Genomic DNA, 24,560 nt, shown 5'->3' with positions numbered 1-24,560 from the left:
CTGAATAAATCCTGACTTTTCTAACATAATTTCTCCAAAACTAAATGTAGAAAAACAGGAATATAAAACCTACAACGTTGGCACAACTAGAAGGCAAAGAATGTCTAAATTCACGTTACCTTCAGGTAGAAAATTATTTCCAAGTCACCGTGTGCTATTTCTTGGACATCTGTTGCAAGTCTTTGTGGTGAACCAAGCATACATACATCAGGAAAAAGTATATGGGAAAAGAGAAGAGGAGACATTGTAGCTATCTTAAGACTGATTTGAAATCACTTCCAAAAAGAGGAATTCTATACTAAGTCCAAAAATTCTGGAAAATACTCCTTGTAGATCAGAAGAGACCACAGGTAAAGAAAGGACTAAAAGTATATGCCCAAGCAAGTCTGTAGTCTTGAAAAGGCATCTGTTTCAGGGAAAAGAGGGCAAAAAGGAAGGCAGAGGTTACTTTTTGGAAAATGTTAGGTAAATGGAAATTAAGAGAAGATACACACACACATACACATCTTCAAGACAAAAGAATATGCAAAGGTATTTTAATTAAAAGACATAAAACACTTTTCCCCACTGCCAGTACGCCCCCCAAAAGGCTTTCATTAAAGGGACCACACTTAACTGCTTTTAAAGGAGAGGTGCTCTTGAACGAAGAATATTTTCAATCACTACCCACTAACTGCTGCTAATTCTTTCTGTAGAAATTCAGTGATGCAGGCAATTTTCTTCTATATCAGTTCAGTTCAGTCGCTCAGTCGTGTCCAACTCTTTATGACCCCATGGAAGCAGCACACCAGGCTTCCCTGTCCATCACCAACTCCTGGAGCCTTCTCAAATTCATGTCAGTGATGCCATCTAACCATCTTATCCTCTGTTGTCCCCTTCTCCTCCCACCTTCAATTTTTCCCAGCATCAGGGTCTTTCCCAGTGAGTCAGTTCTTCGCATCAGGTGGCCAAAGTATTGGAGTTTCAGCATCAGTCCTTCCAATGAATATTCAGGACTGATTTCCTTTAGGATGGACTGGTTGGATCTCCTTACAGTCCAAGGGACTCTCAAGAGTCTTCTCCAACACCGCAGTTCAAGAGCATCAATTCTCCAACACTCAGCTTTCTTTATAGTCGAACTGTCACATCCATACATGACCACTGGAAAAACCATAGCCTTGACTAGACGGACCTTTGTTGGCAGAGTAATGTCTCTGTTTTTTAACATGCTGTCGAGATGGGTCATAGCTTTTCTTCCAAAGAACAAGCATCTTTTAATTTCATGGCTGCATTCATCATCTGCAGTGATTTTGGAGCCCCCCAAATAATGTTTCTCACTGTTTCCAGTATTTCCCCATCTATTTGCCATGAAGTGATGGGACCAGATGCCTTGATCTTCGTTTCCTGAATGTAGAGCTTTAAACCAACTTTTTCACTCTCCTCTTTCACTTTCATCTCCTATATAAACTATTGTAAGAAAACAAAATAATATTTATAGCTATTCATGTGACAAGGTTGTTCCCCAGACAGTGAAGCAGTGGGGGAAAAAACTGCTAATGGCTATCCACGCTGAAATAAATTTCCTTAAATAAGTATTTAGGAGTGTTAGAGACAAAAATCAAGACTCAGAATTTTGAATACTAAGAATGGAAATGGATTTTTTTTTAGGAAAGAATGGTTGAAGCAAAGTGATTAAGCTGTTGACTGAAAGAAAAAAAGATAAAATAATATTAAAACAAAGACTAAATTACAAAGTGGCCAAGGAATATATACTCAAATGAAACTTTAATATTAATTGAAGGAAGGCAGGAACAGCTAAATGAATGAAAATAAGTAATTTCAAAGGGTTTACAAGAAAATGTTTGAAAGGGAGATAAAGAAGATACAACTTATGTATAATTTCAGTCCTTAAAGAAAAAAAAAATGAAACCATAGAACTGATATATAATTAAAGTTTTCATAAATAAGATGCCAAGGATTAGGTGGACCTGCGGAGATCAGCTTTGATACATATCCTACTGAAACTATTATAATAGGGTGTTTTTTTGGTAGTTGAATGAACTTTATTTTTCATTCTGCTACTGACTATCTTTGTAAAACTGGATCTGATTACAAATATTGATTAGTTTTCTTTTTTTTAGTTCCAGGAATTAATTTTTTCGTAGGGATTTTTCACATGGGCAATCATGTCATCTATGAATAAAGACAATTTTATTTTCTTCTAATTTGTTTACATTTCCTTTCTATCCTCCTTTCTTTTTTTCTCTTATTTTTTTATTGGAGTGTAATTGCTTTCAAATGTGTCAGTTTCCTTTGTATAACAAAGTGAATTAGCTATATGTTTACAGAGATCCTCTCCCTCTTGAAACTCCCTCCCAACCCTGCCCCATCCCACCCCTCTGGGTCATCACAGAACACCAAGCTGAGCTCCCTGTTCTGTAAAGCCACTTCCAACTGCTTACCTGTTTAACAGATGGTAGTGTATATATGTCAGTGCTACTCTCCCAGTTCATTCCACCCTTCCCTACATACCCATTATCTTCTCTACATCTCCATAGATTTTAAGATAAAGAAAAAAATCATCAGAGCTTCTGGTGTAAAACTGCAGCAAATTTGTAAGTACAGAGAATTAGACTGGCATCAAATTTTGCAAAATCAAGATACAAAGCAAGACAACAGAGCAGCATTTTCAGTAAATGCAGGGGAAAATATCTGAAGGTAGGATTTCATTTGTAGTTAAGCTGTATTCAAATACAAAGATGTTTCAAGTTAAACCTACGAGAGCTCAGGTAATTCTATACTCAAGAGCTATTATTGTGCAGTCTAGTAGAAGATAAGCTCCATACAGCTGAGAGATGCCTGAGGAAATATGCAAAAAGATCCTTGACCAACATTTAATATGCTTGACTATAGATATAAGCCTAAAGCAACAATGGGGGCAAGGGTGGAAGAATAACATATATTATTTATTATATATTACTTTGTTTTGAAAAGAGACAAATAATGCAGCTGAGACATGGTAAAAAAGAAAAGGGAAACAGGAAAGTAGAACAGGCATGCTGGTAATTATTTATGCAATAGGTGGGAGTTAAAAAATATCATTAAGATTTGACACACCAAATAGTGAGGGATTAAACATGAAAACAGAGACTAAGGGCATTTGCAAAAGTTGTAACTACAAAGATAACCACTAGAACAAAAATGCTAATCCTCATTGAATTTTTCTCGAAGAAGCAAAGGAAACACATCATTTAGAAGAAAATAACAGGAAATATATATAATACATATAAATATTAAAGTACTAAAATATCAATGAAATCTCTATTATCAGTCACATCAATAAATGTGAATGGTACTGTTTATTTAAAGAAAAAATGTTTCCATTTAGTTCACAAGGTCCAGATACTGACAGAAGGAGACACACCTCAAATGGAATGATCAGAAAGAAAGAGATGAGAAAAAGTGTACCAGACAAATGAAAGCAATGAGAAAACAGATAGAATCCTGATATTAAACACTGTAGGGTTGAAGACAAAAAGCATTAAATGGGACAAAGAAAGATACTTCTCAATGCTGAAAGTTGTAATTCATCTTGACGATGTAAAAATTAGGAATACTGATATACTAAATACTACCTTTACCAATCAAAAACTAAAAGAGAAACAAACATAAGTGGAAACTAATAATTAAAGATACTTAAACACATTAGTCTGAGTATGAAATAGATCAAATGGACAAAAAATAATTGATGGTATACCAGAGCTAAGTGGCATAATGAATAAAATTGACATTAAGTGACATATTGAACACTACACTGAGAAAATAGTGTATACAAGTATATGTAGAGCATTCACCAAATTGATTAAAAATTACCTACCCAACCAAAGAAGCATCAGTAAATTCAATAAAGGAGAATATTAAAAACATATACTGATTGCCAGGTAGTAAACCTAAAAATTGTGTTGTTGGGTTTTCTTTTTTTTTTCTTGTCTGTGCTGGGTCTTTGCTTGTGAGCATGGGCTTTCTCTAGTTGCAGTGAGTGGGAGCCTACAGTTGTGGTGTGCAGAAAAAGAAATAAGATTTTTATTTTGCACCTTGTAAGAGTAGTAACATTTATATGAAAAAATTATGAAATTATTCAAAAGAGTACCTCAGAACTATACTGTTTGACTTACACATTCATGAGGTGTGGCTCAATGAGGAAAACAAAAAGTATTCGATCAGTTCAGTTCAGTCAGTCAGTTGTGTCTGATGCTTTGCAACCCCATGGACTGCAGCACGCCAGGCCTCCCTGTCCATCACCAGTTCCCGGAGCTTGCTCAAACTTATCTCCATCGAGTCAGTGATACCATCCAACCATCTCATCCTCTGTCGTCCCCTTCTCCTGCCTTCAGCCTTTCCCAGCATCAGGGTCTTTTCTAAGGAGTCAGTTCTTCGCATCAGATAGCCAAAGTATTGGAGCTTCAGCTTCAGCATTAGTCCTTCCAATAAATATTCAGGACTGATTTCCTTTAGGATGGACTGGTTGGATCTCCTTGTAGTCCAAGGGACTCTCAAGAGTCTTCTCCAATGCCACAGTTCAAAACAATGTCAAAGAGTATTGATAAGAGTCCCAGTTTCATAAAATGCTGACAAGATCCCTTATATGTATCATCTAAAATGTATATATGATTTTATGATCTTGTACAAAAATGTAAAATGAAAAATACTAAGTTGAAAACATGGGTTAAAAGGACGCAAGCAGAACACATTATATTCCATATATACATGTATATAAAATCATATATTTGTGTGTTTGTATTTTAAGGGCTTTTTTAAAAGATGAAATAATGATAAGAGATTTTTCTTTTTTTTTTTTAAGAGAAAGAAATACATGTAATGTGAAGAGTGTTCCACAGAGAGGGGGAATAGCCAGTTTCCTAAGACAGGGAGTAGTAGCTGGTGGTGAAGAAAACCCACACACTGTACACACCAGCACAGCATAGCGTGTGTGAGAGAGAGAGAGAGGAAATAAAGTCAGATGGTTTGAAGCCAGATCATTTACTTTGTTTCCTTAATGAGTTTGGTTATTACTTTCAGTGCAGTGAGAAACTCTATAAACTCCTACTTATACATTTTGATTTATGATTCAGGTATATCAGTCTGTCAGATATGTGGCCAATAAACTATAGGGTGCAATAGGTAAAGCAGGAAATCTAATAAGGTGATTCTATAAGTAATTCACATGAGACACCATGTTACCTAGCCTGGTGGTATAGTGGTATAGATAGAAGTGGATAGATTTGGGATATGTTTTAGAGGTGGAGTTTACTGAAATTTACTGAAGGAATAGGTAGAGTAGATTATTGTGATTAGAGAGATAAAGGGATAACTCTTAGATATTATTTGATTTTGTTTGAATGGATGACAGTGCCATTTGCTGAACTGGAGGAGACTGTAGAGAGAGCATATTTGTTGCCTTTAAAATTATGAAGCTAGATAGCTGGATGCAATTACCTGGAAGGACTGTGAGGGTAAAGAGAAGGGACCCTTGATCTAAAGCTCACAGGCACTTTAATGTGTAGAGATTGAGCAGAGGAAGACGGTATAGCTCTAAAGGCTGAGAGGAAGAAGTCATTCAAGTAGGAGGAAAACTAGGACAGTGTGGCGCCATAAACAATTGGAAAATGTTTGAAGATTGAGAACATGGTCAAATTTGTCAAATGAAATACATGGTAAAATAAGGGGAAAAAAGTGATCATTGACTTTAATCACATAAATCGAAGATCAGTGTGATCATATTGGCAAGTCTTAGCAGAATATGAGGACTGGAAGTCTGATTGCAGTAGGTTGGGGAGAGAATAGGTGGTGAGAAATTAGAGGTGATAACTATAGACATATCTTTCAAATATTTTTACTCTGAGGTAGAGCAGAAAGAAGGGCAAGAAGAAGGGGTGGTGACTGGAAAGGCAGCATGATGTCAAAGAAGATGCTCGAGCATGTTTCTGTTTATGGCCTTTGATCTGACAGAGAGGAAGGAAACCATGATGAGGGAGGAGAGTGCAGCATCTGGAAAAAAATAGGAACACAGATGTCAGTAGTAACAGCAGAGACGGAAGAGCGTGGAAACTAACAGACAAGCAGTTGGACAGATAGATTCAGTGATGGGAAGTGAGACGGTTGCTGCTTACTTCTGTTTTCTCAGTGGTTTGAAGCAGGGTTATCAGTGGTTTAAAGCAGGGTTGTCAGTGGAGAGTGGATTGAGGGAGAGAAGATAGGAAGTATCTCCACCTGGAAAATGGGCTTTGTTGTCATTCAGTCGCTCAGTCCTGTCTCACTCTTCCTGACTCAATGGTCTGCAGCACACCAGGCCTCCCTGTCCTTCACCATCTGCCAGAGCTTGCTCAGAGTCATGTCCATTGAGTGAATGATGCCAACCATCGTCCTTTTTTGTCCCCTTCTCCTACTGCCTTCAATCTTTCCCAGCATCAGGGTCTTTTCTAATGAGTCAACTCTTCACATCAGGTGGCCAAAGTATTGGAGCTTCAGCTTTAGCATCAGTCCTTCCAGTGAATATTCAGGACTGATTTCCTTTAGGATGGACTGGTTTGATCTTGCAGTCCAGCGGACTCTCAAGAGTCTTCTCCAACACCATAGTTCAAAAGCATCAATTCTTCATTATTCAGCTTTCTTTCTGGTCCAATTCCCACATCCATACATGACTACTGGAAAAACCATAGCTTTGACTAGATGGACCTTTGTTGGTAAAGTAATGTCTCTGCTTTTTAATATGCTATCTAGGTTGGTCATAGCTTTTCTTCCAAGGAGCAGGTGTCTTTTAATTTCATGGCTGCAGTCACCATCTGCAGTGATTTGGGAGCCCAAGAAAATAAAGGCTTCCACTGTTTGCATTGTTTCCCCACCTATTTGCCATGAAGTGATAGAACTGGATGCCATGATCTTTGCTTTTTGAATGTTGAGTTTTAAGCCAACTTTTTCACTCTTCTCTTTCAGTTTCATCAAGAGGCTCTTTTGTTCCTCTTTGCTTTCTATAAGGAGGCTGTCGTCTGCATATCTGAGGTTATTGATATTTTTCCATACATAGAGTACATCATGCACAGTGCTGGGCTGGATGAAGCACAAGCTGGAATCAAGATTGCCAGGAATAAGGAGTTCATAATCTGAACCACAGTCAGCTCCCAGTCTTGTTTTTTCTGACTGTATAGAGCTTCTCCATCTTTGGCTGCAAAGAATATAATCAGTCTGATTTCGATATTGACCATCTGGTGATGTCCATGTGTAGAGTTGTGTCTTGTGTTGTTGGACCAGGGTGTTCACTATGACCAGTGCGTTCTCTTGGTAAATTCTGTTAGCCTTTGCCCTGCTTCGTTTTGTACTCCAACCCCAAATTTGCCTGTTACTCCAGGTTTCTCTTGACTTCCTACTTTCGTGTTCCAATCACCTATGATGAAAAGGACATCTTTTTTTGCTGTTAGTTCTAGAAGGTCTTGTAGGTCATCATAGAGCCATTCAGCTTCTTCAGCATTAGTGGTTGGGGCACAGACTTGGATTGCTGTGATACTGAATGGTTTGCCTTGGAAACAAACAGAGATCATTCTGTCATTTTTGAGATTTCACCCAAGTACTGCATTTTGGATTCTTTCGTTGACTGTGAAGGCTACTCCGTTTCTTCTAACGGATTCTTGCCCACAATAGTATATATAATGGTCATCTGAATTAAATTCACTCATTCCAGTCCATTTTAGTTCACCGATTCCTAAAATGTTCATATTCACTCTTACCATCTCCTGTTTGACTACTTCCAGTTTACCTTGATTCGTGGGACCTAACATTCCAGGTTCCTATGTAATGTTCTTTACAACATTGGACTTTGCTTTTACCACCAGACACATCCACAACTGGGTGTTGTTTCCACTTTGACTCAGACTCTTTATTACTTCTGGAACTATTTCTCTGCTCTTCTACAGTAGCATATTGGTCACCTGTCAATGTGGGGAGTTCATCTTTCAGTGTCATATCTTTTTTCCTTTTCATACTGTTCTTGGGGTTCTCAAGGTAAGAATGCTGAGGTGGTTTGCCTTCCCCTTCTCCCGTGGACCACGTTTTGTCAGAGCTCTTCACCCTTACCCGTGCGTCTTGGGTGGCCCTGTGCATGGCTCATACTTTGATTGAGTTAGACAAGACTGTGATCCATGTGATCAGTTTGGTTAGTTTTCTGTGATTGTGGTTTTCATTCCCTCTGCCACGGGGTCAAGGGCACTGTACACAACAGTCCTGGTTGCCAGTGGCATGCTGGCTTAAGTCCTTTTGAAGGAGGTGGTCATTATGCCATAATCCCTACCATAGTTTGGCCTGAGGCCAAACTACAGGGAGGGAACACAGTCCCACCCATCAGCAGAAAATTGGATTAAAGATTTACTGAGCATGGCCCTGCCCATCAGAGCAAGACCCAGTTTGCACAACAGCCAGTACCTCCCATCAGGAAGCTTTCACAGGCCTTTTATCCTTATCCATCAGAATGGGCTAATGGGACAAATGAGCTAAGTTATAATGTCAGGCAGTGTTAAGTGTTAGTTAAGATTTATGGTCATCAGTTTAGAAAAACAAAGGGGATATGGATGTGAGTGTGCATGCACATTTATGTTCCCAGTAATTGTCAGCCACTTGCATAAAGATAAAGGAATAAATGAGCAAAGAGTTGGACACAACTGAGAGACTTTCACTTACTCACTCAGAGATACTTATTTGACACATAGTAGTGCATGGGGAAGAATAACTTTGAGGTCACCACAAGGAGAGTTTGAAAAGTGAAAGTCACTCAGTCATGTCTGACTTTTCTGACCCCATGGACTATACCGTCCATGGAATTCTCTAGGCCAGAATACTGTAGTGGGTAGCCTCTCCATTTTCCAGGAATCTTCCCAACCTAGGGATTAAACCCAGGTCTTCCTCAGTGCAAATAGCTTGAGCTTCAAAACATTGGGGGTTTTTAGAGAAGAAAGGAAAATTGAGGAGAGAATGGGAAGCAAAAAAGGACATATCTTCCAGACCCTTGAGTACTGGAGATGTAGTATTGAAAAGAAACAAATTAGTCTCTATTTGAGAGGGCTTCAGGTGACAGGTTTCAGTTAGAGAAATATTAAAAGAAGACTTTGAGGACGTTGGGGATCTAGACTGTGAATTTTCATGGGTGCATTAGAAGGGGTTGGAAAGGAGAAGGATAACTTAGATTAGTGGATGTATTTTGTTGTTTAGAGATTAAAGTCTGAGTAATGATGGATTCCCTGATGGCTCAGCAGGTAAATAATCCAGTACAATGCAGGAGATACAGGAGATGCGGGATCGATTCCTGGGTCAGGAGGATGGAGCCACTCCAATATTCTTGCCTAAAAAATCCCTAGACAGAGGTGCCTGGCAGGCTACAGTCCATGGGGTCGCGAACAGTTGGACACGAGCAACTAAGCGCACACACACATGATGGATTACTGAGGTAGGACTTGGACTTCCTGATGCCTTTTGAAACTGGATGGTAAGAGGCCACTAGTTAGCTGTTTCCTTCTCTGGTTCTTTGCCCAGAGCCGCAGCCAAGGATAAAGGAAGCCTTCTCAGGAGACTACTCTATCAGGCCCTTGGAGGTACAGAATATATGTAGAATTGTAGTCCTTTGGCAAACCGGGGAAGGAGACTTCGTGGAGTATGAAGCTAAGAAGTTTTTTCACCTTTGAAATCAGACTCAGTATTAAAAGAGAACTCATCTTCAGGTAGCCTATATTCCAGTACTACTACTAACTTAGTAAAAATGCGCTTTTTTCTGTTGTCTAGGTCACGTTTACAAAGAGGAAGTTTGGGTTAATGAAGAAAGCCTATGAGCTCAGTGTGCTCTGTGACTGTGAAATAGCACTCATCATCTTCAACAGCTCCAACAAGCTGTTTCAGTATGCCAGCACTGACATGGACAAGGTTCTTCTCAAGTACACAGAGTATAATGAACCTCACGAGAGCAGAACCAACTCGGATATTGTGGAGGTAACAGATACGTCTAGTGATGCCTGAATTGCAGATAGTAATTAAATTAGATTGCTTTTTATAGCCAAAACATACATCTATTATATTTTTTCTCTGAATTCTTTCTTAGAAGGATCTAATTATTACTATGTGATGACCCATTTATAAGCATATCCTAATCACCAAGAAAAAATAAACAAGGCTGATACAGTATGTACATCAGTATAGTCTAACATTTCATCTATGATTACTTTTTATATGAGTTTTAAAATTAATATTATAAAAAACTGTATCACTTTGGACAGTATGAAGTTTTAGTTTTTTTATGTCTTAATTATTTCATTACCTTAGTGACTACCCACAATTTTAAACACTAATGAAATGGTGTAAATATTTCTGTTTTGTTTATAGTGCTTTAGTTGTGGGGGGAGGATGGTCCCTTTTTTTTTTAAATTTCTTTTCCTTCGATATCTGATAGTTCTACCAACCTATTTAGTGAAAATAAAGAAAAGGAGTTGTTGAGAATGATTTTAGTCCATTCAGAAAGTATTTTAAGACAAAACCTTAAAAAGGAGAATCAGTATGCTTTTCCCTTTAATTCTTCCCTGTTACAAAAATTTTCTTAGATAACTTTCTGTGCATATCTCTATAGCATTTTATACTAGTTTCATATTTACTTTTATTTTTTTGTTTATCCTTATTAGTTTTGTTTTATTTTTGTTCAAAACAGGTTTTTTTTTTCACTGCTTAAAAAGATGTGTTTAATTAGTTTTGTAATATTAGAAAACGATTTCAATAAATTAGAGATTTCCTTGGTTAAAATAACTGAAATCATGGGAAATGAAGCAGAACTAACCATAAGAGAAGAAATGTAGTCCCAATTTAGGTTTTATTTCAGAAATTGAAATTAAGAAACTTTATTGTGTATGGATCTAATTTATTTGCCTCCACACATTGTTATAGTTCTGAAAATGCATTTTAAATATCTCCCATGTTTTTCTACCTTAACCATTCCTTTTGGACAGTAGTTGATTGATTCTGACTGCCAAAAAGAAATCTGCTACTTTTATTAGGAAAAAACCCTTATTTTTTTAATAATCAGTTGCTTGAAATGGAAAATAATAGTCTGATTACAGTTACAGTTCGTTGGTTGCTTGATGTGCCCACTGTTTGATTTGTGTCTCACTCCCTTCAGTGTCTGAAGCTTTTGATCTTGCTTTTGTTGATCAGTTAAACTATACAGTTAGGTCTTTAACCAAACTCCTTAGCACAGTTATGTTTTTATCAGTTGTAAATTATTTTATATCATTTAGCTTTTATGGTAAATCTTATTATGTGCAATATAAGCTAGTAGACTCTTTGCTTGTTGCATATCAAAATGCATTTTGAATTGTAATTTTATAAATTAGAGGATCTTGATTTGAGTAAACTTCATAAGAGACTTTGTAACTGGATTTCTTTGAAACAGAAGGTATCCCTGGTGTTTAGTTTAAAATGACATCTTATTTTAAAAAACTCTCTGTCTTATCAAAAGCTCCAGTGCCTTAAGTCAAAGAAAAAGAGTTGACCTTAACAAATGAATAGATATTCAGGCTAGTTTCATTATGGAAGGCAACCACCTGCTTAACCCTAACTACTCTGCTCTTTCATTGCAGCAGTTTTTGTTCTCGGGCCCCAGAAGTTGAGGGTACTTTGCACAGCCTAAAGCTTACTTCCTTAGAGAATATGAAGAATATAGAGTGATTTAATCCTCACAGAATTTTCAAAACTACCTGAGTCTTCATCTCTGTTGTGGTCAGCAGTGAGTGTAAGAGAGTAAAACCCAAACATTTTTTAGAATTCCTCCTGTATTGTAGTTTGCTTCAGTATGAAAGAAAACATTTGCAGTTCAGTTATCAATTGGCATTTTGATGTTTTATTTTTTAATTGAATTTCTTAGACATAAGCAAACATGAATTTCACCAGTAGCTCTTTTTGAAGCTCTGAATTATATAAGTACAAGACACATATAAGTAAAAGACAGAAAACACATTGAATTAAAAGGGATTTAATTTGTTGTGATAGGATAAAATTATAAAGCTTAATGCACCTTTCTTGTATGTCAGTGTCTTACTGAATTAATCTTCATAAGACTGGATGATTATCATTGTAAGACAGTCTTTATTCCACATGTAAAGGTGATATGCAACTACATCCTCACTAGTAGTGCATACGTACTTGAATTCTTTTTATTGGTTGTAGTGATGGCTTTATACTAGTGGAGCTACCAAGATTGTTGTGAACCAAACTAAGTTAACAGGATAAGAGTAATGACAAATACTTACATAGAGCTTCCTATGGGCCACTTTCTAAGTGCTTTACAAATATCTTAAGGATATTTTTAGAATATCATTTTAAGTATATTTTCCTTTTACATGTAGTTTTGTTTCAAACAGTTATAGTAATTGGAAGCAAACATTTAGAATTTCATTTGTTTATTTAACAAAAATTTTTGAGGGACTCCTGTGTGTGCCAGGGACCCCACAAAGTGATTTTTAGATTTCGAATTCAAGCCACAATACTGTTTTTTTCCTACCTATAGTTCTGTAAACCACTGAAATACACTTTTACCAACTGAAGATTTTATATTAAACTTCTGACAAGTTGGTTCTGGACTCTCTGGCCATCTCATGTGGCTGAGTACATCAGCGATAAATCGAGTCATGAACAGCTACAAGTGATCTACTTTAGACTGTTTCCGTATGTAGTATGAACAGCAGTGAAACTAACTGAAAACTTTGCGAGCAACTTTCATAAGGCCTCTAACCTGAATTCACCCATTTCCTGTTGTGTATGATAGTTTTTAAAACTAGCAGGATTTTACTTTCCCCCATATTACTAAAATATTCTTTGGCAGAATCTTGACTATATTAAAATGGAGTCTTGTGTGGATGTATTTCTTTTTTATTGGATCCAACACACAGGCCCTTTTGGCATGTAATGTGTAGAATAGAGGGATGCGTGCCCTGTACTGTTGATCACATCTACATAGTCTACGAAATAAGGACACAAATAAAATTAGATCTAATATGTTTTCTGGGAGCACTGTAGAATAAATACAATAAAGTAGAAGTAGTTCGTATTTGAATATTGTAATGCTAAACAGAGGAGGACATAATACATTTATCTACCTTTCAATTTTTAACCACAGGTATTAGGAACACTTAAACAGAATGGTGTTTGTATCTTTGCTTTCCTTATGTCGTATTAATTACGTTTTACAACTAGTCTCTTAAAATTTTAATCAGTTTTAACATTTTAATCATAGTTGATAAGAATTTTTTTCTTTATAGCTTCTTAAAAGTCAACAGCATTTACATATTTTAAGTTGCATTTAGGTATTTTAGATTAAGGTTTGCAGTGTCTTGGGTGTATATATCACCTATGATGTGGTACATTCTTTATTAAAAAGTGAGTTTTACTACTTTATTACCTATAGTTCATTAGAAAACATCAAAGATATACATTATATCTTTTTATGTAAGTACACAAAAAAAGATGGTAGATTTTGTTTCGTCCTATCAAAGATAGTAATTTAACTGGGAGGTACAAAGAAAATGTTATAACCCCCAAATCTTCTTTTCAGGATATTGATTTAAAAATTTGTGAACTTTATTATGTAATTTTATAAGAATATTACATATATCCTAGAGTATTAGAAACTAGAAATGAAAATCACCAGTGTAATTAGTTGCCATTATTCATTCACATATGTGTATGAATTGAATTTAAACTCAATAAAAGCCTAGACCAAATAGAATGGTTCTGCATCGAAATAAAAATTATGCTAAAGGCATGAAGCAGCTGCTACACAATAAATGCCCAAGATTACTTTGTAATGACATATCTTTCACTTTGTAGTATTTGCAATAATATTTGAAGTATTAGGTATTTCTCCATGTAATGACTTGGTGGCATTGAACATTCAGTAAATAGTTAAATGTGGTGATTCAGATCATTGTGCTGCCATTTAAGCATGTAAATATAGAAGCCATGCCCATTTATCTTTCTTATTAATATCTTGTGAACTGTTCCCAAAGAGAGGTACTTTATTCATCACAGAATTAAAAAAATTTTTTTTCACTTGCATTATATATCATTTGATCTTCATATCCAAGGTAAGCTTTTTCAGAAGCAGAAATTGAGACCAGAGTTAAATGACTTGCCTAGAGTCATGTAGCAGTTTAATGGGAGAAGTGGGGTTAGAACCTGGGTCTTTAACAGTAACTCCTCCCTTTGCTCCCTAGTTTACCAGATTCATCAGAGCTCTGCAACATTTCACCACAAACAGATAAGATTTTATACATATACCAGTAATGTATTAACATGTGACAAACATGAGTAAGTTTTCCTGAATAATGAACAGAAAATTAGTGAGGTAATTGGAATAAGAATACTACAAAACATTTATCAATGTACTCATTATGACCTGGTGCTCTTCCAAGGGCTTTTATTGATATTATTATCTTTATCTTACTGATGAGATGGTTAGATAATATCACCAACTCAGTGGACATAAATTTGAGCAAACTCCAGGAGATAGTGGAGGACAAAGGAGCTGGCATACTGCAGTCCATGGGGTCACAAAGAGTCAGACACAACTTAGTGACTAAATGACAACAACTAAATTATTTTATTGAATCCCTCTAATTGTCCCCATTTCACAATTGAGGAAATTAAGGCACATTGATGAATGAAGTAAAATGATGATAATTTGCATTCTGAAGGAAGAGAAAATCTGCTTTTTGAGTCTTTATAGTTCTTCCCACTTTAAAATTACAACAGAATTTGGAAATAATATAGAAAGGAGGATAGGGCGTCAATATAAGATATGTTTATGAATTATTAAATAAAAACAGCTGGTAGCAAAAGTAATCATACCAGTGATTCATACCATTTAAAATCAGTGGTTCTTAAAGTGGGATGCCTTGACCAGAAGCATCAGGATTACCAGAGAACTTGTTAGAAAGTTTTTGAGGTTCCAACTCAGACCTATTGCATCAGAAACTTTTGAAATGAGACCTGAGCATCCTGGCATTAACTTGAATCAACTTGTCCTAAGTACAATGAGACTAAAAGCTTCAAGTTAACATGCAATCTCTTGGCAGTGGTTATCCAGCTTTTAAAATATTTTTATCCCTAAGACTTTCCTCTGAAATAATTTCAAGTAGTGAGCAAGCATAAGTCATAATTTTTAAGACCTTCTAAAGAGTAGTTCAAAATAGTATGCTGATATTGGTGTGAATTGCAAATTATTTTTAATGGGTGACATTTTGATTCAATTCTATATGATTATCAAGTGCTTCTTTGAGTGTATTTAGGGAATCTAGTGGGGATGTGTGTGGGGAGATGGACTCCAGTTCCTCAGTTGAGCAAAAAAGATGGCTTTTTTCTCCTGGGATCACCTAGCTACAGAACTGGAAGTGTGATTATGTTTAGGATTTCTGACAGTATTATTACATTCTCAGAAAGTCTTTTTGACTTTCAGTTTTTTCTCCCCATATTACAGAGAGGAATGGAACAGACAGGGAGTGTTTAAGAGGCTTGCCTAATGTTTTACAGGGCTGCAGTGGAGCGGCAGGGAAAGGGAAAAAATAATGAAACATCTGAAGACAAGACAGAGCTTTCCTCCACCTCCAGCCCCCTGCCCTGCTCTTTTATTCCTAACAGAGCCTGAAGCAGCAGGATGGTGATTCACTGGGTGAGGCACCCAATCCTCATGGCCCTCCTCCTCTTCCCACATGTCCCGCACCACTCCCTCACACAGCAGTCACAGTAGCTCTTGCCGTTTTGGTTCTACTATTTTCATTTTGCTATATATTTGAATATTATTATTTACCATACAATTATTGGTTTTCATTTATGTGCTTTTTATAAGGAATTGTGCATCTCTGCGTGTGATTTTTATTTTCTTGAAGTCAGGTTTTTCTTCATCAGAGATTGATGTTACTGAAAAATAAACAGGAATTCATGTCATGGGTAGAAAGGGTTGTGATGTATATATACATATATATCACTTCATAATACAGCTCACATGTCTGTATTTCTTGTGACTATTGATAAATATCTTTGTATCCTTTTTATATCCCTGTGTGTCATGGGTTGAGTGTTTCAGTACTTATGATGAGATAAATTGTTCTTTTTTCTCGGGCAGTTTGTCGATACATTGACCAAATTTTTAGCCAAGGAGGGAAGGAGGGTACAGAGGATTGGGGGAAGAGTGGTCAGAAAAAACTTGCTCTAGAGGTGACACCATCACCTGAGTCCTTTAAAGGACAGGGTTGGAGAGAGAAAGGGGGTTAGAAGAAAGGTGTTACAGATTGGGTGGGACAGCTTATGTGAAAAGTAGGAAGAGCATAGCATGCTTATTTTACAAAGTTAAAAGTCAGCTAAGAATAGCTATAGTGTAGTGTGAGAGGTAAACCAGATCCCAGAGAGATGTATGATACCCTTGGCTCCTTCTGAAGACTTGGGCACCTGTTGAAGGAGCCTCATAAAGCTACCTAATAAAGTTTTACTGAGTCTTGCACTTCCCAGGCTGTGAATTGTTAGAATTGCCTTATAATTTTTTTGAAAGGGGTTGAAGAGAAGTGAAGGGAAAAGGGTAAAAGTATTGGATGTAATGCATTATTTCTTCATTTTTTAATTTATCAAACTGATGTTTATCATACCGTGTGTGAGACATTGTACTGGACACTAGGAATATGATGGTAACTGGACATGTTTCTTCTGTTTCCCCAATAGGATTATGTGCGGCTATTTTATTATCTTACCTCAGAAGTCCCTTTGTTGGATACATTTCAGTATGGATTCTAAGATATTGATGTTTACCACCAAGTATTAACCATTCAGCATATAAACATTATATTACTATTAGAGCTAGAAGCCTATTTAGAGCAAAAGATGTAGAGTGCTTCCCATATTCAACAATGATATGGGTATGCCTGAAAAGCAAGATATATCTATAGTCTTAAGTGGTATTTCAGTTCTTTTATATAAAGATAGCTAATACAGATATTCAGTTTAAAAAAACTGGCCATTCAATTCACTTAAAATTAAGACGATAACTGTATATTATATTTATTGGTACACAAGTAATTGTGGTTTTGCCTTGTTGAAATTTGCCATTTGCTATTGGAATACATTCTTAAATGTGGTTTTGTTGTAGATCATTTTAATGCAAATTTCTTACTTTATGTTTTTTTTTACTAATGACTTATTTCCTGTGTATTTTAGATTAGGGAAATGATGTTAGACAAAAGCAAATTCAAGGAATTTTCTTATTTGAGTTAAAAATCGGTCATAAAGCAGTGGAGACCACTCATAACATCAACAATGCATTTGGCCCAGGAACTGCTAACGAACATACAGTGCAGTGGTAGTTCAAGAAGTTTTGCAAAAGAGACAGTAGCTTTGAAGATGAGGAGCATAGTGGCCAGCCATTGAAAGTTGTCAATGACCAGCTGAGAGGATCATAGGAGAAGTTACCTAAGAACTCAGTGTCCACCACTCTACTATTGTTTGGCATTTGAAACAAATTGGAAAGGTGAAAAAGCTCAGTAAGTGGGTACCTTATGAGCTGATTGAAAGTAAAAAAAAATGGTCGTTTTGAAGTGTCATCTTATTCTGTGCAACAACAGTGAGCCATTTCTCAATCGGATTGTGAGGTGTGATGGAAAGTGTATTTTATATGACAACCAGTGATGACTAGTTCAGTGGTTGGACTGAGAAGAAGCTCCAGAGTTGCACCAGAAAAGGTCATGGTCACTATTTGGTGGCCTGCTGCCCATCCGATCCACTACACTTTTCTGAATCCCAGCAAAACCATTACATCTGAGAAGTACACTCAGGAAATCAGGGGGATCCACAGAAATGTTGGCTGCAACACCTACAGCCAGCATTGGTTAACAGAATGGGCCCAGTTCTCCACGATAGTGCTCCACCACGTATCGCATAACCAACACTTCAGAAATTGAAGGAATAGGACTACGATGTTTATCTCATCCACCATATTCACCTGACTTCTCTCCAACCAACTACCACTTCTTCAAGCATCTCAACAACTTTTTGTAGGGAAAACACTTCCTCACCCAGCAGGAGGGAGAAGATGCTTTCCAAGAGTTCATTGAATCCCAAAGCACAGATTTTTACTTTTTATTTTTTCATTTATTTTTATTAGTTGGAGGCTAATTACTTTACAGTATTGTAGTGGTTTTTGCCATACATTGACATGAATCAACCATGGATTTACATGTATTCCCCATCCTGATCCCCCCTCCCACCTCCCTCCCCACCCGATCCCTCTGGGTCTTCCCAATGCACCAGGCCCGAGCACTTGTCTCATGCATCCAACCTGGGCTGGTGATCTGTTTCACCCTTGACAGTATACTTGTTTCAATGCTCTTCTCTCAGAACATCCCACCCTCGCCTTCTCCCAGAGTCCAAAAGTCTGTTCTGTACATCTGTATCTCTTTTTCTGTTTTGCATATAGGATTATCGTTACCATCTTTTAAAATTCCATATATATGCGTTAGTATACTGTATTGGTCTTTATCTTTCTGGCTTACTTCACTCTGTATAATGGGCTCCAGTTTCATCCATCTCATTAGAACTGATTCAAATGAATTCTTTTTAATGGCTGAGTAATATTCCATGGTGTATATGTACCACAGCTTCCTTATCCATTCGTCTGCTGATGGGCATCTGGGTTGCTTCCATGTCCTGGCAATTATAAACAGTGCTGCGATGAACATTGGGGTGCACGTGTCTCTTTCAGATCTGGTTTTCTCGGTGTGTATGCCCAGAAGTGGGATTGCTGGGTCATATGGCAGTTCTGTTTCCAGTTTTTTAAGGAATTTCCACACTGTTCTCCATAGTGGCTGTACTAGTTTGCATTCCCACCAACAGTGTAAGAGGGTTCCCTTTTCTCCACAGCCTCTCCAGCATTTATTGCTTGTAGACTTTTGGATAGCAGCCATCCTGACTGGCATGTAATGTTACCTCATTGTGGTTTTGATTTGCATTTCTCTGATAATGAGTGATGTTGAGCATCTTTTCATGTGTGTGTTAGCCATCTGCATGTCTTTGAAGAAATATCTGTTTAGTTCTTTGGCCCATGTTTTGATTGGGTCATTTATTTTTCTGGAATCGAGCTGCAGGAGTTGCTTGTATATTTTTGAGATTAATCCTTTGTCTGTTGCTTCATTTGCTATTATTTTCTCCCATTCTGAAGGTTGTCTTTTCACCTTGGTTATAGTTTCCTTTGTTGTGCAAAAGCTTTTAAGTTTAATTAAGTCTCATTTGTTTATTTTTTCTTTTATTTCCAATACTCTGGGAGGTGGGTCATAGAGGATCTTGCTGTGATTTATGTCGGAGAGTGTTTTGCCTATGATTTCCTCTAGGAGTTTTATAGTTTCTGGTCTTACATTTAGATCTTTAATCCATTTTGAGTTTATTTTTGTGTATGGTGTTAGAAAGTATTCTAGTTTCATCCTTTTACAAGTGGTTGACCAGTTTTCCCAGCACCACTTGTTAAAGAGGTTGTCTTTTTTCCATTGCATATCCTTGCCTCCTTTGTCGAATATAAGGTGTCCATAGGTTCGTGGATTTATCTCTGGGCTTTCTATTCTGTTCCATTGATCTATATTTCTGTTTTTGTGCCAGTACCATACTGTCTTGATGACTGTGGCGTTGTAGTAGAGCCTGAAGTCAGGCAGGTTGATTCCTCCAGTTCCATTCTTCTTTCTCAAGATTGCTTTGGCTATTCGAGGTTTTTTGTATTTCCATACAAATTGTGAAATTATTTGTTCTAGTTCTGTGAAAAATACCGTTGGTAGTTTGATAGGGATTGCATTGAATCTATAGATGGCTTTGGGTAGTATAGTCATTTTCACAATATTGATTCTTCCAATCCATGAACATAGTATATTTCTTCATCTGTTTGTGTCCTCTTTGATTTCTTTCATCAGTGTTTCATAGTTTTCTATGTATAGGTCTTTCATTTCTTTAGGTAGATATACTCCTAAGTATTTTATTCTTTTTGTTGCAATGGTGAATGGTATTTCCTTAATTTCTCTGTTTTCTCATTGTTAGTGTATAGGAATGCAGGGGATTTCTGTGTGTTAATTTTATATCCTGCAACATTACTGTATTCATTGATTAGCTCTAGTAATTTTCTGGTGGAGTCTTTCGGGTTTTCTATGTAGAGGATCATGTCATCTGCACTTAGTGAGAGTTTTACTTCTTCTTTTCCTATCTGGATTCCTTTTATTTCTTTTCCTGCTCTGAATGCTGTGGCCAACACTTCCAAAACTATGTTGAATAGTAGTGGTGAGAGTGGGCACCCTTGTCTTGTTCCTGACTTTAAGGGAAATGCTTTCAATTTTTCACCATTGAGAATAATGTTTGCTGTGGGTTTGTCATATATAGCTTTTATTATGTTGAGGTATGTTCCTTCTATTCCTGCTTTCTGGAGAGCTTTTTGTCATAAATAGATGTTGAATTTTGTCAAAGGCTTTTTCTGCATCTATTGAGATAATCATATGGTTTTTAATCTTTCAATTTGTTAATGTGGTGTATTACATTGATTGATTTGTGGATATTAAAGAATCCTTGCATTCCTGGGATAAAGCCCACTTGGTCATGATGTATGATCTTTTTAATATGTTGTTGGATTCTGTTTGCTAGAATTTTGTTAAGGATTTTTGTATCTATGTTCATCGGTGATATTGGTCTGTAGTTTTCTTTTTTTGTGGCATCTTTGTCTGGTTTTGGTATTAGGGTGATGGTGGCCTCATAGAATGAGTTTGGAAGTTTACCTTCTTCTGCAGTTTTCTGGAAGAGTTTGAGTAAGATAGGTGTTAGCTGTTCTCTAAATTTTTGGTAGAATTCAGCTGTGAAGCCATCTGGTCCTGGGCTTTTGTTTGTTGGAAGATTTCTGATTACAGTTTCAATTTCCGTGCTTGTGATGGGTCTGTTAAGATCTTCTATTTCTTCCTGGTTCAGTTTTGGAAAGTTATACTTTTCTAAGAATTTGTCCATTTCTTCCAAGTTGTCCTTTTTATTGGCGTAGAGCTGCTGGTAGTAGTCTCTTATGATCCTTTGTATTTCAGTGTTGTCTGTTGTGATCTCTCCATTTTCATTTCTAATTTCATTGATTTGGTTCTTCTCCCTCTGTTTCTTGATGACTCTGGCTAACTGTTTGTCAATTTTATTTACCTTTTCAAAAAACCAGCTTTTAGCTTTGTTGATTTTGCTATGGTCTCTTCTGTTTCTTTTGCATTTATTTCTGCCCTAATTTTTTTTTCTTTTTTAAAAATTTATTATTTATTTATTTATTTTTTTCATTTATTTTTATTAGTTGGAGGCTAATTACTTTACAGTATTGTAGTGGGTTTTGTCATACATTGACATGAATCAGCCATGGATTTACATGTATTCCCCATCCCGATCCCCCCTCCCACCTCCCTCTCTACCCGATCCCTCTGGGTCTTCCCAGTGCACCAGGCCTGAGCACTTGTCTCATGCATCCAACCTGGGCTGGTGATCTATTTTCACCCTAGATAATATACATGTTTCGATGCTGTTCTTTCTGCCCTAATTTTTAAGGTTTCTTTCCTTCTACTAACCCTGGGATTCTTCATTTCTTCCTTCTCTAGTTGCTTTAGGTGTAGAGTTAGGTTATTTATTTGACTTTTTCTTGTTTCTTGAGGTAAGCCTGTATTGCAATGAACCCTCCCCTTAGCACTGCTTTTACTGTGTCCCATAGGTTTTGGGTTGTTGTGTTTTCATTTTCATTCGTTTCTATGCATATTTTGATTTCTTTTTTGATTTCTTCTATGATTTGTTGGTTACTCAGAAGTGTGTTATTTAGCCTCCATATGTTGGAATTTTTAATAGTTTTTTTCCTGTAATTGAGATCTAATCTTACTGCATTGTGGTCAGAAAAGATGACTGGAATGATTTCAGGTTTTTTTTAATTTACCAAGTCTAGCTTTATGGCCCAGGATGTGATCTATTCTGGAGAAGGTTCCATGTGTACTTGAGAAAAAGGTGAAATTGATTGTTTTGGGGTGAAATGTCCTATAGATATCAGTTAGGTCTAGCTGGCCCATTGTGTCATTTAAAGTTTGTGTTTCCTTGTTAATTTTCTGTTTAGTTGATCTATCCATAGTTGTGAGTGGGGTATTAAAGTCTCCCACTATTATTGAGTTATTGTTAATTTCCCCTTTCATTCTCGTTAGCATTTGCCTTACATATTGCAGTGCTCCTATGTATGTATGCTCCATATATGTATGGGTGCATATATATTTATAATTGTTATATCTTCTTCTTGGATTGATGCTTTGATCATTGTATAGTGTCCTTCTTTGTCTCTTTTCAGAGCCTTTATTTTAAAGTCCGTTTTATCTGATATGAGTATTGTGACTCCTGCTTTCTCTTGGTCTCCGTTTGCGTGAAATATTTTTTTCCAGCCCTTCACTTTCAGTCTGTATGTGTCCCTTGTTTTGAGGTGGGTCTCTTGTAGACAGCATATATAGGGGTCTTGCAAAGCACAGATTTTTATGTTACAGGAATAAGCAAACTTATTTCTCATTGGCAAAAAAGTGTTGATTATAGTGGTACCTATTTTGATTAAAAAGGTATATTTGAGGCTAGTTATAATGATTTAAAATTCACAGTTCAAAGCCACAATTACGTTTGCACCAACCTAATATTGTGAAGTTATTTTTGTAGCTCAGTTCTGAGAGGAACTCAGCTTTGGAATCTATAGAGTCTAAAGAAAATGAGATATTTTCTTGGCATAGATAATCATAACTGTACTTTTTAATTTAAAATTGTGCAATCAGTGTTGTACCTATAAACAAATCTAATGGTAGTATAAACTGCTTATATAAGCAATTTTGAATGATAGTATGTACATACATTGTAATTATCTAGGTTTTTGTTTGAGGGATTGATTCATACCTTTAATGTGTGCTTTAATCCTTATGTATCCTAAGGTTGTTCTAGCACACTGGTATGTGATTATATTTAGTTATTCAAAGAATATTTCTAGTAGTTCTTACTTTAGTTCATTAGCACTAAAGTACCAGAAAGTAAACTTTTAATACTGTTTTGAAAATGTTAGTGAATAATGTTGGTAAATAAGCTATATGCTTGAGTCTTCGTGAATGTATGAATGGTTGATTATTCATATTGGAATTTACCTCTTATAATTCAACAGAGAATCTTTTTCTGAAAGATTTTGCTTCTGTATGAATTTTCTTTGTATGTAACTGGTTAGTTACTTTGTGTCAATTTCTGTACTTGACTTATTTCTAGAATCTCTCTTAACCTCAAAAACACTTATATTCTACAAAGTAAACATGGGAATATCAACTAGTATTTGTATAGGAATTTTATATTTTTGCTTGCTTCTTTATGCCACCAGTGTTCATACAGAATTATTTCATAGTATTATGTAGTTAGAATATTGTTATTGCTGTTTCCCACATTTGTATAGCTCATCAAGTTTTAAAAAATGGCTCTGTTACTTTGAAGAGTGAAACCTACCAGTTATATTCCATAGGACAGTAGAAAATAAGAGTTTAGGTGGGTATTTAGCTGTTTTGTGTAAGTGTTATTAGAATTCTCAAATCCTGTCGTTTATTTTTCTTAGTAACAATTCAGATATAATTAGTATTATAACTAGCATTTCTTGGATATATTAGTTACTGATTGATTTTGGGTATGCACATAGAAAAAAATCAATATCTACTTCACATTATACACAGAATTTCTGTTGAATAGAGAGTTTGTGTAGTGGAGTAATAAAATTAGGGAAAAACAAGTTGGGAATAGTTGATGGAACATCTTGCATACCAGGCTGTGACATTTGACATTTGTCCTGTGGTTATTGGGCAGCTGTTAAGGGTATTTAAAAGTCTAAGTAGTCAAATAATTGTAAGAATGATAAGCTGGAAACAGATAATTAACCTTTTAAAAGAAATTTATAGAAATAGACTGTTACCTCGTCTCTTAATTATGATAGATTTTTAGCTATGTTGAGATTTATGTGATGCTATTCCACTTGGTTTGAATGGGGAAGTAGGATTAAATTGGGGATTTAGGCTATGTTCTAATTCACACATTGCACTTTCTCTTAATTGAGCTATTAAAAAAATGAGTACATTATTTGTAGAAAAGGAAATGTTTAGAATTTGACCATAGTGTCAGTATCAAATATTATTTTATAAATAGTCTGTACGATATGATCTCCTTTAGTACAGCAATTTAAGTTAAAATATTTTTTACTTAAAATCACTTCATTATTATTTGTCATGCAGAAATGGCTAAATAACCAAATTACTGTGAAAAGGAGTCTGTGTTATGAAAATGTTTGGAAGCCTTGATCTAGTGCTATACTTAATTGATAAGGAAACTGGGGTCCAGACAAAGTAAAGGACTTGTCCAAGGTCTTACCAGTACATAATCACAAAACCAGGACTTAAATCATGTTGTCTTGAAGGTCTTGGTATGTCTCTAAAACACTGTTG

At 36.2% G+C, this 24,560-nt stretch overlaps 1 protein-coding gene across 17 annotated transcripts in view; it reads left to right on the top strand.

The window, feature by feature from the left end:
• Positions 1 to 24,560, top strand: part of MEF2A (myocyte enhancer factor 2A) — a 204,637-nt gene that overhangs the window by 117,972 nt on the left and 62,105 nt on the right. For all 17 annotated transcript variants that reach the window (XM_043922289.1, XM_043922303.1, XM_043922304.1 and 14 more), the window contains one exon: positions 9,802 to 10,005. In XM_043922289.1, coding sequence (XP_043778224.1) covers positions 9,802 to 10,005 — 204 coding nt within the window. The remainder of the gene's footprint in view (positions 1 to 9,801; positions 10,006 to 24,560) is intronic.

Source organism: Cervus elaphus, chromosome 13, assembly GCF_910594005.1.
Source record: "Cervus elaphus chromosome 13, mCerEla1.1, whole genome shotgun sequence".
Lineage (NCBI taxonomy): Eukaryota > Metazoa > Chordata > Mammalia > Artiodactyla > Cervidae > Cervus > Cervus elaphus.
Note: the sequence above shows the minus strand (reverse complement) of the source record. Positions and strands in the feature narration are given on the sequence as shown.